The sequence below is a fragment of the Salmo salar genome, chromosome ssa20 (genome assembly GCF_905237065.1).
Source record: "Salmo salar chromosome ssa20, Ssal_v3.1, whole genome shotgun sequence".
Classification (NCBI taxonomy): Eukaryota; Metazoa; Chordata; class Actinopteri; order Salmoniformes; family Salmonidae; genus Salmo; species Salmo salar.
In genome coordinates, this window is record NC_059461.1 from 86,506,827 (window position 1) to 86,522,044 (window position 15,218).

At 43.2% G+C, this 15,218-nt stretch overlaps 1 protein-coding gene across 1 annotated transcript in view; it reads right to left on the reverse strand.

The window, feature by feature from the left end:
* Positions 1–5,727: 5,727 nt before the first annotated feature.
* LOC106581456 (GMP synthase [glutamine-hydrolyzing]) overlaps positions 5,728–15,218 on the reverse strand; it is a 28,848-nt gene continuing 19,357 nt past the window's right edge. The window contains exons 13-16 of the mRNA XM_014163522.2: positions 9,134–9,249; positions 8,909–9,039; positions 7,800–7,972; positions 5,728–7,694 (exon numbers count right to left, since the gene is read on the reverse strand). Coding sequence (XP_014018997.1) covers positions 7,593–7,694; positions 7,800–7,972; positions 8,909–9,039; positions 9,134–9,249 — 522 coding nt within the window. The 3' untranslated portion in view covers positions 5,728–7,592. The remainder of the gene's footprint in view (positions 7,695–7,799; positions 7,973–8,908; positions 9,040–9,133; positions 9,250–15,218) is intronic.

Below are 15,218 nucleotides of genomic sequence, written 5' to 3' on the forward strand. Positions count from 1 at the left end.
ATGTTGGTAAATAGTAGTAGTAGTAGTAGTAGTAGTAGTAGTAGTAATAGTAGATAGTAGTAATAGTAGTAGTAATAGTAATAGTAATAGTAGTAATAGTAATAGTAGTAGTAGGAGTAGGAGTAGTAGTAGTAGTAGTAGTAGTAAAATCCTGACATTACTTTTAGGTAATCTCGAGTAGTACCTGCAATGCATAACATTGCATTAAACTGCCACTTGAGGGCGACAAAGATCAATATGTACCTTCTCAGATGAGCCCAAATCATCATCGCTTAGTTCATTGGTTAATATAAGAGGACAGGTCCAAGGGGCTGAAGGGATGGAAGATTGTTGAGTCACAGATTGGATGAGGGAGCAGGACCTTGACAGAAGGAGGCGACTCAGTAGAGAAGCATTTCCATAATATTCTGTTTCTAAATTGTATTCAAATTATATTTGAAAACACAATAGGGCTAATTTATTATAATAGCATTTTAAAAATCCCACATTGACAACTTCATTCTCTCCATTTCTCTAGTTTCACTGCCTTAAACTCCTGAGTAATATAATGTAATTGCATCCCAAGACATTAATTTTACTCACCCCTCGCATCCCAGGGATACCGGCACCGGGGAGGAGTTGGTATCGGCTGAGGCGATGGTGAACGGGGAAACATCCCTCCCACAACCACCTTTTTCTTCTCCACGTTCTTGTACCCACTCAGGTTATGCTTGGCCTTCAGTTTACAATTGGACTCGCCGAGATGGACGCGTAAAAGTGGAGAAAAGCATTTAATCTACACAGTAACCGTTTTTTTTTTCAATTTAATCCAGTAACATCCATGATGTGAATGTCTGGTATAAAGTGTTCACAATGATAGACTCTGAAGGAACAGCATCCACAACAGATAACATTCGCCAAATCTCGGGATGAAATTAGCCATGTTGCACAAAACAGCCTCCTCACAGAGACGTGAGATAAACAGGACCGTTAAGGTTTATAGATTATGGAAATGATCGACTATAATAAATTAAATAAATTGACAATTTCGTTTCATTTGTATAATAAAAATAATAACTAAGAATTGAGCATAGTATAAACCTAGGCTATATGCACCGTAGTGTTTGAATATATTTTGTGCGTATTGCATTACTTTAAAATAGCCTATAGGGTTTAGAATTTTAGGGCTTGAAATCAAAATTATAGTTTTAAATTAAGGAGACAATGACAGTAGAATAGTAAATAACGTTGTGTGAAGTGTGATGCGCAATGAGCTGGCAAATTACAAATACATATAGTAAATTCACTGGCATGTGAATGTCGGTCTGTATTCATGTTAATGACATAGCACAAAGCGCCACAAGGCTACGATTTAATTGGCAATAGCATGTGGCGACGCGGATGAGCGCTCATGGGACATTGGCCTTAATGCTCAATAATAAACCTCGGATACTGTAATTGTTTATTCCGAAGCATCCTCTGGGTCTTTCGCTGTTGTGAGTCTGAGCTTGTCGACACTTGTCTTTCAATCATCCGGGAGAGAAACACCTGAGCCCCCGCAGTGGAGACGCCCACGGGACAGGATCGCTGGCGGTGCTCGGTTTGCACAAACAGGTAGCTTCACGTGTTGACTCCTGAAAGTAATTTAACCCACATTTATAACTTCTTGTAATGAAACGTACACCATTACAATCCATATTCCATGAAATAGGCTTATATAAGCAGGGCATATTTTTCTGTCTTGAAAATGTATCTTCATAAGCAACATTCAAACCAATAGTCTCCAAGCTGGGTCCTGGAGAGCTGCAGGGGGTGTTAGGCCTCTCTGTAAGTCTAGACTATCACATCTACTATCCTAACCTATATAGGCTATAAGGATGTAGACTGAAGAGTCAATGGAAATTGAACTCTCATGACCTGCCCAACCCTAAGGCACTTGAAAAGGTTCTAGTCACTCGTCATGAGCAGTGGCGTGTATGGATGCCAAGGGAAGCAATGCTTCCTCCCCCAAAAATGACCATCCCCAAAATAAACCCTGAAGAAGGCAGGTGATGACGAAACGTTGGTGAATGCCCAGTAGATTGCTTGGAGTTTATGTTGAGTGTGTGACTCTGTTTTTATTTTTGAGTTGCAAACCACCAAAACATATAATCATTTATTTTGTTTCTGTGTTTCATAACTTTCCTTAAAATGTACATGTCTAATTAAATAAAAATAAATACAAGTCATTTAAGAGCAAATTCTTATTTACAATGACGGCCTACACCGGCCAAACCCGGACAACGCTGGGCCAATTGTACGCCGCCCTATGTGACTCCCAATCACGGCCGGATGTGATTCAGCCTCACAGGAGAAAGCATCCGAGCGAGCGAAACAGCGCCCCTCTGTCTCTCTACGTCAATCAATCAATCAATCAATCAATCGAATGTATTTATGAAGCTCTTACATCAGCTGATGTCACAAAGTGCTGTACAGAAACCCAGCCTAAAACCACAAACAGCAAGCAACGCAGGTGTAGAAGCACGTGTATGCCATCTATCTGACGCTGTCTGGTCCAAACAAGTATGACATTGTTGCCACCTGTAGCATTTAAGGCAAGAGAAGCCAGCGAGCATCTGGCCTCCCTTAACAAAAAAAAGTAAACAAAATTTGCCAAACAGGGTTGAGCTAAACTGAGCGAGCTCAACTGTGAATGGTCCTGGCGCACCAAAAAAAAAAAATGTCAAGGGAAGCCAATTTGGATTTGCCGTCACTCCTATCAAATCCCAATGAGCGCATACGTCATTGACAGAAAACCTTGACTTGTTGCATCTCGTTGTGTTATTTTCCTCCGGTGGCTACCAAGTTAGCTAAAATTGTCCCTTTCCTAAATTAGCCATGGATGTAGGTAGGGATTTGGACTTGTGGTTTTACTTAGTTCTCCATACTGGCCAATGAATATAACGGCGATTTTGATCCAATCATTAATTCCTACATTGTTATGCCCCTGGCCTAAGACGATGGAAGTTCAATATGTACGGTAGCTAGATGTAGAAGGCTAATGTTAACTAGTTAACGTTGCCCATGAAAGGAAGTTAGGCTAGCAAGTAATCATTTTAGCCAGGTAGCCTAGGACAACAAAATATAGAAGCTTGTACTATGACAGACTGAGAGACTATTTCATCAATATGAAAGAGAGGAGGAAGGCATTGGTATTTCTCTACAAGTAGAGTGAGTCAACATGTTCTTCCACTTGCATACAGACACACACAGAACCATGGACAGCCACATATTTAGCTTACGTTGATTGGACTAAATTGTTTTTGGTATCTTTTGTCACTGTATGAGACCAAGCAGAGGTTATTTGATGTTGAAATGGTGCTGGAATAGTGAAGGCAGCTCCTGTTTTCTTTGGCACTTGCGGTAACTCTCTGTAGTTCTAAATCAATAGTAGTTCTGTGGTCCGAAAATGTCAGAAACATTAACTTCCTTGACCATGCTGTAGGTCATGTCACTGTCTGTTACTGTACATGCAATATGCTTTGTGGACTTCACTGGACAGAGGTTGGTCTCCGGTTTTCTGATAAAACAAAGGTGTTGTTGAATTTAATCTTTCACCGTTTTATTTGAAATAAAAAAAAACTGAAATATCACATTTACATAAGTATTCAGACCCTTTACCCAGTACTTTGTCAAAGCACCTTTGGCAGCAATTATAGCCTGGAGCCATCTTGGTTATGATGCTACAAGCTTGGCACAACTGTATTTGGGGACTTTCTCCCATTCTTCTCTGCAGATCCTCTCAAGGTCTGTCAGGTTGGATGGGGAGCGTTGCTGCACAGCTATTTTCAGGTCTCTCCAGAGATGTTCAATTGGTTTTGAGTCCGGGCTCAGGCTGGGCCACTCAAGGACATTTAGAGACTTGTCCCGAAGCCACTCCTGCATTGTCTTGGCTGAGTGATTTGGGTTGTTGTCCTGTTGGAAGGAACCTTCACCCCAGTATGAGGTTCTGAGCACTCAGAGCAGGTTTTCATCAAGGATCTCTCTGTACATTGCTTCGTTCATCTTTCCCTCGATCCTGACTAGTTTCCCAGTCCCTGCCACTGAAAAACATCCACACAGCATGATGCTGCCACCACCATGCTTCACCGTAGGGATGGTGCCAGGTTTCCTCCAGACGTGACGCTTCGCATTCATGACACAGAGTTCAATCTTGGTTTCATCAAACCAGAGAATCTTGTTTCTCATGGTCTGAGAGTCCTTTAGGTGCCTTCTGGCAAACTCCAAGTGGGCTGTCATGTGCCTTTTACTGAGGAGTGGCTTCCATCTAGCCATTCTACCATAAAAGGCCTGATTGGTGGAGTGCTGCAGAGATGGTTGTCCTTCTGAAAGGTTCTCCTATCTCCACAGAGGAAGTCTAGAGCTCTGTCAGAGTGACGATTGGGTTCTTGGTCACCTCCCTGACGAAGGCGCTTATCTGCCGATTGCTCAGTTTGGCCGTCCGGCCAGCTCTCGGAAGAGTCTTGGTGGTTCCTAACTTCTTCCATTTAAGAATGATGGAGGCCACTGTGTTCTTGGGGACCTTCAATGCTGCAGAAATGTTTTGGTACCCCCTTTCCCAGATCTGTGCCATGACACAATCCTGTCTCAGAGCTCTACGGATAATTCCTTCACCCTCATGGCTTGTTTTATGCTCTGATATACACTGTCAACTGGGGGACCTTATATAGACAGGTGTGTGCCTTTCTAAATCATATCAATTGAATTTACCACAGATGGACTCCAATCAAATTGTAGAAACATCTCAAGGATGATCAATAGAAACAGGATGCACCTGAGCTCAATTTCAAATCTGAATCTGAGGATCTGAATACTTATGTAAATAAGGTATCAGGTTTATCTGTAATAAATTTGTAAACATAAAAAAAAAAAAAAAAAAAAAAACTTGTTTTCACTTTGTCATTATGGGATGTTGTGTGTAGACTGCTGACAATTTATTTATTTATTTAATCAATTTTAGAATAAGACTAACATAACAAAATGAGGAAAAAGTCAAGGGATCTGAATACTTTCCAAAGGCACTGTATATACAAAAGTATGTGGACACTCCTTCAAATTAGTGGATTCGGCTATTTCAGGTGTATAAAATCGAGCACACAGCCATGCAATCTCCACAGGAAAATATTTGTGGTAGAATAGCCTTACTGATGAGCTCAGTGACTCAACGTAGTAACGTCATAAGAAGCCACCTTTCCAACGAGTCAGTTCCTCAAATTTCTGCCCTGTAAGAGCTGCCCCAGTCAACTCTTAAGTGCTGTTATTGTGATGTGGAAACCTCTAGGAGTAACAATGGCTCAGCTGTAAAGTGGTAGGCCACACAAGCTCACAGAACAGGACCACCAAGTGCTGAAGCGCGTAGCGTGTAAAAATTGTCTGACCTCGGTTGCAACACCCACTACCGAGTTCCAAGCTGCCACTGGGAGCAACGCCAGCACAATAACTGTTCGTCAGAAGCTTCATGAAATGGGTTTCCATGGCCGAGCAGCCGCACACAAGAGCACTATGCGCAATACCAAGAGTCAGCTGGAGTGGTGTAAAGCTCGCAGCCATTGGACTCTGGCACAGCGGAAACACGTTATCTGGAGTGATGAATCACACTTCACCATCATGATTTTGGAATGAGATGTTCAACGAGCAGGTGTCCACATACTTTTAGTCATATAGAGTAAATGTAGACATTTTGATTAGTTGGTAAAGAGTGTGAGAAGATTCAACAGGGACTTCTTTACTAAAGCTTGGTTTTTCATTATACACATTTCATAGTTGAAACTGCATGCAGTGGCTTGCTTTGAGGCACGTTACTAAGGACAAATTAGCTGTGATCATTTTACAACAAAACAAACAAAAAGAATATCAAACACAGAATTGCATAAATTAATCTTATTTCAATATTGCAGTAAAATCCAACTACAAAAATTAAACATCCATTAATTTTAAGCTGTTTTTGTTTTCCAAGTAGACATATGCATCATAAAATACACAAGTAAAGGCAACACAAAGGGAGAGACGCTAACGACAAGTTGCAATTAAGACCGTTAAGGAACAGATTCATTTTGCATTGGGTATTCAGCTGTCATAACAAAATAATATTGAAGGTGAGGGGTAAAGTCAAACACAGAGGCATGTAAATCAGTATTATCGCACAGTAAAACATTACCTACAGGCTGGACATGGGGCAGACAGGGGTCCTTAAAATGACATGCTTCAGGTCCAGTAAAACAGTTAGTCCTGGACTAACTGAGGACTCTCAGTAAATGAGTGTTGAAAACATTGAACTGAGAGCCAGGTTACAGGCAATGCCTACTCAGGAGTCCTCTAGCAGATGCAACGCTCAAGATGGCCACTGCCAGTTTTCAATTTCACCCTATAAAAAAAAGCAGGATGTTTTCGTGATTGGGTTTTAAAATCCATCAGCTGTAAGTACTATAACTTCCCAAACGCGTTAGGAAAGCACCAAGGCTTTATGTGCAAAAGTTGCTCCTACACAACTGTAGGAGGTGCCACGTGCCAGCATGATCATGATAACAAAGGTGTTCACACAACAATTGTTGTTTTGACTATACTAACATCTTAATTCTCAGTCCTTTTGTCATCTTGTTTCTCTTAAACAGCATATATTGCAGCATGAAGTAACAGTTCTCACCAGTCAGGGGGCGTGTCAAACAAAGGGGAAGAGAAATGAAAAAAACAGGCACAGAAAAGGGGACACCCAGTCATTTTGGGGGTTTCCCAAACAGTCACCAATCTCTGAAAATTAACTCATTTTCCTTTGGCCACTGTGTTGGTAGTTTAACATCACATTTTTCATTTAAGTGAATCGTCAACAAAAACCCAGATCTAATTTCACCACAGCTTATCTACATTTGGCAAAAATAAAAGTTTTAAAAAATGATATTGGTCACAGTTTCTCTGCTGAATGACTTTGGACAGGCAGCCCCTGTCTGTCTCTTTGCACAGTATACAGTTGGAACAGAAATGGTTGAGTAAAAATAATCATGGGACAAAAAGAATCATCGGAAGTGGAACAAAAAAGCCAAAACGCGATGGAAGACTTTAAGCCACTGGCTAGTTGCTGCTCTTCCTTCTCCTGTATGTTATACAATTATGTGGTTTTTTCTTTCTTCTGTCGTTGGTCTCACGCTGCAATCTGAGGCACGCCGTTTACACAATCCACTTCCTGAACTCTCTGACTCTCTTAACCCTTGAATCTCAACTGGCTGTTTCCAAAAGCAGGAAGCAGCACTTATGCCAAAGAAGGAAAAAAATAATGCATTGTCACGCATGAAGAAACTGATCCAGAAGTAAGGATGAATAGTCATCATATCTATAATAACAATAATACAAACACACCTCCCAAAAACTGAGAGGGGGGGGGGGCAGAGTAGCGGCTTCAGGTGTGTGCTGGTCACAGTACTGCCTGCTTTCCATAGGAATGTTCTAGAGAAGGGGGGGGGGGTGATCTGAAAGGAGAGGTGAGATGGGGGGGATAGGTGTTAGGAGAGGGAAAGAAAGGAGGAGGAGAAGAAGAAGAGAGGAGCTCACATCTCCTCTCTCTCTCTCTCTCTCCATGAGCTCTACTCCCACTCTGTGGTGCCGGGAGGTTTGGAGGTCAGGTCAAACATCACCCGGGAGATGCCAGGGATCTTCTTGATCTCATTTACCATCTTCAGCACCACCTGGGGAGACATGCGAGAGAGAGAAGGGTTAGAGCTGGAGACCGTGGTTTATACATCTGCTCTGAGAGTAATGTCTGATCCCCATCTCGCGGCGAGCCGTAGTACCTCCTCAGGGATGTGGTTTCCAGGCGTGGCAGGTATACCGGTCATGAAGTCGCTGGTGATGAACGTTCTGACGACCACAGAGCGTCGGCAGGACGGCTGCCTCTGTGAGGAATCACGGTCAAAGTGCAGAGGGGTCAGGATGACCGGCATCTGACTGATCTTCCCAGAGTAACCTGGGAGAAAGAGGGTACAGAATTACCACACCAGACAGGGTTAGCAACGAGCACCTCATAAAGGGAGGTTGGTTCTACAGGGATGGGGGGGTTTGAAATCTTTTCACTATTCAAATAGCATCATGATTGTTTTGTCGGATATCTGAAATACATGTTTTTGTTTAAACTTAAGGTTTTAACCTGAGTAATGCTGCGCGAGGGAAAAGCTAGCGCTCTATTGCTGCATCAGTATACAGCCTGGTGTGTGTGTTGGGAGCGACCAGACGGAGGGAGAGAGCGAGACGCCAACGCAACGCTAGCTAACTTGTAGCAGCCACAGTGTTATTTCTCATCCCATATAATAGCTAGCTAGGCTAATTAAGGCTGCATGCTGTGCTTTCTTCCCAACCCCATAAACAGCAGCCTATCAAATCTAATGTTTCACATGCGCGGAATACAACCTGTCGGTTCCTCGTTGTAGCCTGCTCCTTCTCATTTCGCTAACTTTCAAATCCCTCATTTTATTTCAACTTGCATTGCATTAGTGAACTCACTCCACATTGAGCCTCTCGGCTTCTTTGATTGGCCAACAAACAAAGTTACCCGTCTTCATGGGGCGCACCGTGCACATCGTAAAAACTACCTTGAAAAGTGTGTTGTTTCCAATACGTTAATAATTTGAAAATGTCATAGTATATCCTTGTATGTAACAAAGTCACATTAACGTTTTAATATAATTCCGAAAAAGCCTTTTCAGTGTTAAAATAGGCCTATAATTTCTCTCTCGCCAAAATGAATACTGACAAGTATTTCAATACTAACGTCCGTTTAAATATTCGAATAACCGTGCACATCCCTAGAGTTCTACACATTGTATTTCTATACTCTCTATACTGAATCCAATAATAATTTCTATCCAGCCCTTCTGCTCCCCTCCTGAAGCAGGAAACCACTTACCAGACTCTCTGAGGATGGAGTGGGCCACAAAGTCTGCCTGTCTGAGTGTGCTGAGAACGCCCGTGGTCAGGAAGGTGGGGGTGATGTCTGTGGGGGGCTCCTTCACGTGGGACCCAAATACATACACAACTCTGGAGGGAGGGAGGGAGGGAGGAGAGAGGAGAGTCCATATGGCATCCTGCTAGCAGTAACTGGTTCTACTTCATCTACTGTGTACTGGGTTACCTGTTGATGGTGTGGCACATGCGAGGGATGAGTCTGGCCAGGAACATGAGGGATTCCCAGTGTGGTGCCTCTTTACTGGTGACCCCACACACATAGCTATAGGACCGACAGTCACCCTACACACACACACACACACACACACAGAACACATGGTAAAGCTTCAGCTAGATCACTTATGCATGCTGTAGAGGTTCACTTGACCAACACTTCATTATTGTGATGATTAGTTAATCAAAAGTGATCTATCGGGGTCCATCCTTCACATTTAGACTTCATTAAGAGACTGGGGTTATTTGAGGCCTTTCTCTTCTCCCTCTGCTCCCAGCCAAACTCCACAGAGAACAATAAGCCCCTCTCTGTTAACACTCCTGTGTCTCTCCTGGTCCACTTACCAACACACACAGTCACACTTTCTGAGGTAAAAGTAGCGCTCCGTCTCTCCTGCCTCCTTTATCCAACACACAGACACACATTCACTGTTTCTGGGATAAATATATCTCTCAGTGGCTTTCAGCAGGAAGTGTGGAGGAGACATCCACCACTGAATGGGCGGAGCCAGCTGTGTCATCATTCCATTACCATGCACTTGTCAACAGACAGACATTGTTTAACCAAAGCCTGAAGGAAATTAACAGAGAGCAGTAAATCTCCAAAATACCCATTGGCAGACATTGCCACTAACCACAGATCTAGGATCAGATTACCCCTCCCCAATACTAACCTTAACCATTAGCTGGATAAACAAATATATCTGACCCGGTATCAGCAATTATGGGAAGAGTTCTACCTACTCAGCCCTGGCGGTAGCAGTGCCATCCTGTTATAGTGAGAAGGAGATGGCTGCTGGGTGAAGGAATAACAGGAAGAGTCTAACTAGTCGTGGCGTCAGAGCCCAAACCACAGGCTAACATTAGGCCTAGCTACACCACACACCCGTCAGAAGAGAGGGACAGAAAAGAAAAAGACAGGTTCGTACTGTGCTGTCTGTTCTACAGTGTGCAGACACTATGGATTTCTCATTTCATGGAAACAAAGCTTTTATGAATTTCAGAAATAAACCAATGGAAAAACAGACCGAGACTTATAGACCACTGGGTCATAAAGGCTGTCGTTGACCATATAGCCTAGATAATGTAGTGGGGCAGACAGAGCCATATAGCCTAGATAATGTAGTGGGGCAGACAGAGCCATATAGCCTAGATAATGTAGTGGGGCAGACAGAGCCATATAGCCTAGATAATGTAGTGGGGCAGACAGAGCCATATAGCCTAGATAATGTAGTGGGGCAGACAGAGCCATATCGCCTAGGTAATGGCGGACAGAGACATATTGCCCAGTGGGTAATGTAGTGGGGCAGACAGAGACATATTGCCCATGTAGTAGAATTCTTCCGCTGCTCTGTTTGCTACATACTTCAGTCTGAGACTCAAAATGAGCGGTGTTGTACCAAACAAAGTCATCAGTGATTGGATCATCTCTAACAAAATCAGAGTATCCAAGCAAATAACGACTTTTTTAAATGCTGCTTTACCCATGTGTGTTCTGGCTCTGGTCCAACCCCTCTGTGTCTGGGACCAATCAGTATGGTCATAATGTGTTTGCGTTCTAGAAATCATCAGGGGAGGTACTCAGGTCCAGACGCATTGCTGAGAAGAAACTAACGTCTGTGGGCGTGGCATAGCATTTGGACGGAGCAAGGAGTTTGGGTAGCCAGGCAAGTTGACCACAGAGCCCAGTTTATGTAGTGGGGCAAATGTAGACAGAGAGAGTGAAGAGGCCTACTCCAGAGAGAGTGAAGAGGCCTACTCCAGAGAGAGTGAAGAGGCCTACTCCAGAGAGAGTGAAGAGGCCTACTCCAGAGAGACAGAGAGAGTGAAGAGGCCTACTCCAGAGAGACAGAGAGAGTGAAGAGGCCTACTCCAGAGAGACAGAGAGAGTGAAGAGGCCTACTCCAGAGAGACAGAGAGAGTGAAGATGCCTACTCCAGCAGTACCAGAGGGAGCATTTTGGTCAGCTACTGCCCTGACTCATACTCCCTTCATCAAGAGAGAAACTGAGGGATGGTCAGAGAGATACTCTCAGAAAAGGGGAGATATGACTAGACTCCAGCATCAGAGGTGCTGAGCGATTAGCTGAAATTTCGGTTTAGTTTTGGTTTTTAAATATCAAATAAAATAAAATAAGTCCACATGTAATTGGTATGAAATGACTAGCTAGTTAGCGGTGCACACTAGTAGCATTTTAAATCAGTGACGTCACTCGCTCAGAGACCTTGAAGTAGTTGTTTCTCTTGCTCTGCAAGAGCGACAGGTAACGATGCTTCGTGGGAGGCCGTTGTGTTCAGCAGGTCCCCGGTTTAGAGCCCAGGTTGGGAGGGTCAGAAGCAACACTTACTGTGTGTGTGTGTGTGTGTGTATACACTGCTCAAAAAAATAAAGGGAACACTTAAAAAACACAATGTAACTCCAAGTCAATCACACTTCTGTGAAATCAAACTGTCCACTTAGGAAGTAACACTGATTGACAATACATTTCACATGCTGTTGTGCAAATGGAATAGACAACAGGTGGAAATTATAGGCAATTAGCAAGACACCCCCAATAAAGGAGTGGTTCTGCAGGTGGGGACCACAGACCACTTCTCAGTTCCTATGCTTCCTGGCTGATGTTTTGGTCACTTTTGAATGCTGGCGGTGCTTTCACTCTAGTGGTAGCATGAGACGGAGTCTACAACCCACACAAGTGGCTCAGGTTGTGCAGCTCATCCAGGATGGCACGTCAATGCGAGCTATGGTAAGAAGGTTTGCTGTGTCTGTCAGCGTAGTGTCCAGAGCATGGAGGCGCTACCAGGTGACAGGCCAGTACACCAGGAGACGTGGAGGAGGCCGTAGGAGGGCAACAACCCAGCAGCAGGACCGCTACCTCCGCCTTTGTGCAAGGAGGAGCAGGAGAAGCACTGCCAGAGCCCTGCAAAATGACCTCCAGCAGGCCACAAAATGTGCATGTGTCTGCTCAAACGGTCAGAAACAGACTCCATGAGGGTGGTATGAGGGCCCGACGTCCACAGGTGGGGGTTGTGCTTACAGCCCAACACCGTGCAGGACGTTTGGCATTTGCCAGAGAACACCAAGATTGGCAAATTCTCCACTGGCGCCCTGTGCTCTTCACAGATGAAAGCAGGTTCACACTGAGCACGTGACAGAGTCTGGAGACGCCGTGGAGAACGTTCTGCTGCCTGCAACATCCTCCAGCATGACCGGTTTGGCGGTGGGTCAGTCATGGTGTGGGGTGGCATTTCTTTGAGGGGCCGCACAGCCCTCCATGTGCTCGCCAGAGGTAGCCTGACTGCCATTAGGTACCGAGATGAGATCCTCAGACCCCTTGTGAGACCATATGCTGGTGCGGTTGGCCCTGGGTTCCTCCTAATGCAAGACAATGCTAGACCTCATGTGGCTGGAGTGTGTCAGCAGTTCCTGCAAGAGGAAGGCATTGATGCTATGGACTGGCCCGCCTGTTCCCCAGAACTGAATCCAATTGAGCACATCTGGGACATCATGTCTCGCTCCATCCACCACGCCACGTTGCACCACAGACTGTCCAGGAGTTGGCGGATGCTTTAGTCCAGGTCTGGGAGGAGATCCCTCAGGAGACCATCCGCCACCTCATCAGGAGCATGCCCAGGCGTTGTATGGAGGTCATACAGGCACGTGGAGGCCACACACACTACTGAGCCTCATTTTGACTTGTTTTAAGGACATTACATCAAAGTTGGATCAGCCTGTAGTGTGGTTTTCCACTTTAATTTTGAGTGTGACTCCAAATCCAGACCTCCATGGGTTGATAAATTGTATTTCCATTGATTATTGTTGTGTGATTTTGTTGTCAGCACATTCAACTATGTAAAGAAAAAAGTATTTAATAAGATTGTTTCTTTCATTCAGATCTAGGATGTGTTGTTTAAGTGTACCCTTTATTTTTTTGAGCAGTATATATATATATATATATATATATATATATATATATATATATATATATACACACACACACACACACAACCACACATATATATATATATATATATATATATATATATATATTTTATATATATAAACACACACACATATATATATATATATATATAAATATATATAAAAATATATATATATATATATATATACACACACACACACACACAACTGAAATTAAATCAATGTAAATAAAGGATGGTTTATAGGGAGAAGCCGTAATGGGCAGTCACTAGTCCACCATCATTGTACATGGTAGACTAGTACATTTTTGTTTTTAAATCACATACTAAAAACAAATGTAATAAACAGAACCTAAACGTTTTATTAAAGTAAAGTGAATAAATGATGGTTAGTCTAATAACGAATGTAATGGGCAGTCACTACCATCAATTGTTTTAGGTGTTTTTTTTACAGCATTCCACCCACAATGCATTTAGCCTATTGTTAAAAAATATAAAATATTAATTAAAAAAACAGAAGCGAAATTTAAAACCTTCATTATCGGTTTAAAACCGAATCCGAACAGACATGGTCGCTCAGCAACAAGAATCAGATAAACCCATCTATCCATGCTCGACTATAGAGGAGCAGCCAGACATGTCGCTCAGCACCAGAATCAGATAAACCCATCTATCCATGCTCGACTATAGAGGAGCAGCCAGACATGTCGCTCAGCACCAGAATCAGATAAACCCATCTATCCATGCTCGACTATAGAGGAGCACCCAGACATGATAAAAGGCCTCAGTCAGGTGACCAGTAGCCTGTTACATTCCCCAGCAAGAAAACCAAATAATGGTCACTCAAACAGAAGGGGAAACTAACAAAGAGTCACTGACAACAGCCAAATCTAAACAGGTGGAGTTTTGGGAGGGGTTCTGAAAGACAGTCATGGTTGGCGTCCACTGAAAGTTGCATAGCAACAACAACTGGGACCTAAAAGACACCCACCATGAGACCCACTAAATTTACCCAAGAAGAGGCTAAATAATGTTTTGTTATAAATCAAATTAGGGAGAGCCAAAGAAAGGCATTGACCCTCCACATCTATCAAGACAACTGGAACACTGGGCCAACCACTCTTAAATAGCAGCTGGGCCAGGACAGGTGAAAGACCTTCCCACTAACGAGATGGACACGCCAGCAAAGGTGTAACACATTCTGACTAATGAGGTGACACCGATCGGTGCGCCCCACATGCTAACCAGCTATACACAGTGGCGACCCGTCATTCAGAGTCCCACCTGTTTAGCAAAATGAAATAATAATCATTGAGTTATTAAAGCCGCATATAAAACAGGTGTTTCAGCCTCGCTCAGTGCTTTCTGTGGTTGTGGTGGGGCAGCCAGCAGAAAATATGGAGTGTAAGGGTTGGTAACTTTCTCTAGTTGGGTGTGTGGAACTAATGAACTTATCCTCTGCAGCAGAGGTAACTCTGGGTCTTCCTTTCCTGTGGCGGTCCTCATGAGACAGACAGTTTCATCATAGCACTTGATGGTTTTTGCGACGGCACCTGAAGAACCTTTCAAAGTTTTTGAAATGTTCTGCATTGACTGACGTTCATGTCTTAAAGTAATGATGGACTGTCATTTCTCTTTGCTTATTTGAGCTGTTCTTGCCATAATATGGACTTGGTCTTTTACCAAATCTTCTGTATACCAACCCTACCTTGTCACAACACAACTGATTGGCTCAAACGCATTAAGAAGGAAAGAAATTCCACAAATTAACTTTTAACAAGGCACACCTGTTAATTGAAATGCATTCCAGGTGACTACCTCTTAGAAGCTGGTTGAGAGAATGCCAAGAGTGTGCAAAGCTGTCATCAAGGCAAAGGATGGCTCCTTTGAAGAATCTCAAATATAAAATATATTTTGATTTGTTCAACACTTTTTTTTGGTTACTACATGATTCCATGTACAATGTAGAAAATAGTATAAATAAATAAAAACCCTTGAATGAGTAGATGTGTCCAAACATTTGACCGTATGCATGTATGCATGTATGTATGTATGCATGCATGCATGCATGTATGTATATATGTATGTATGTATGTA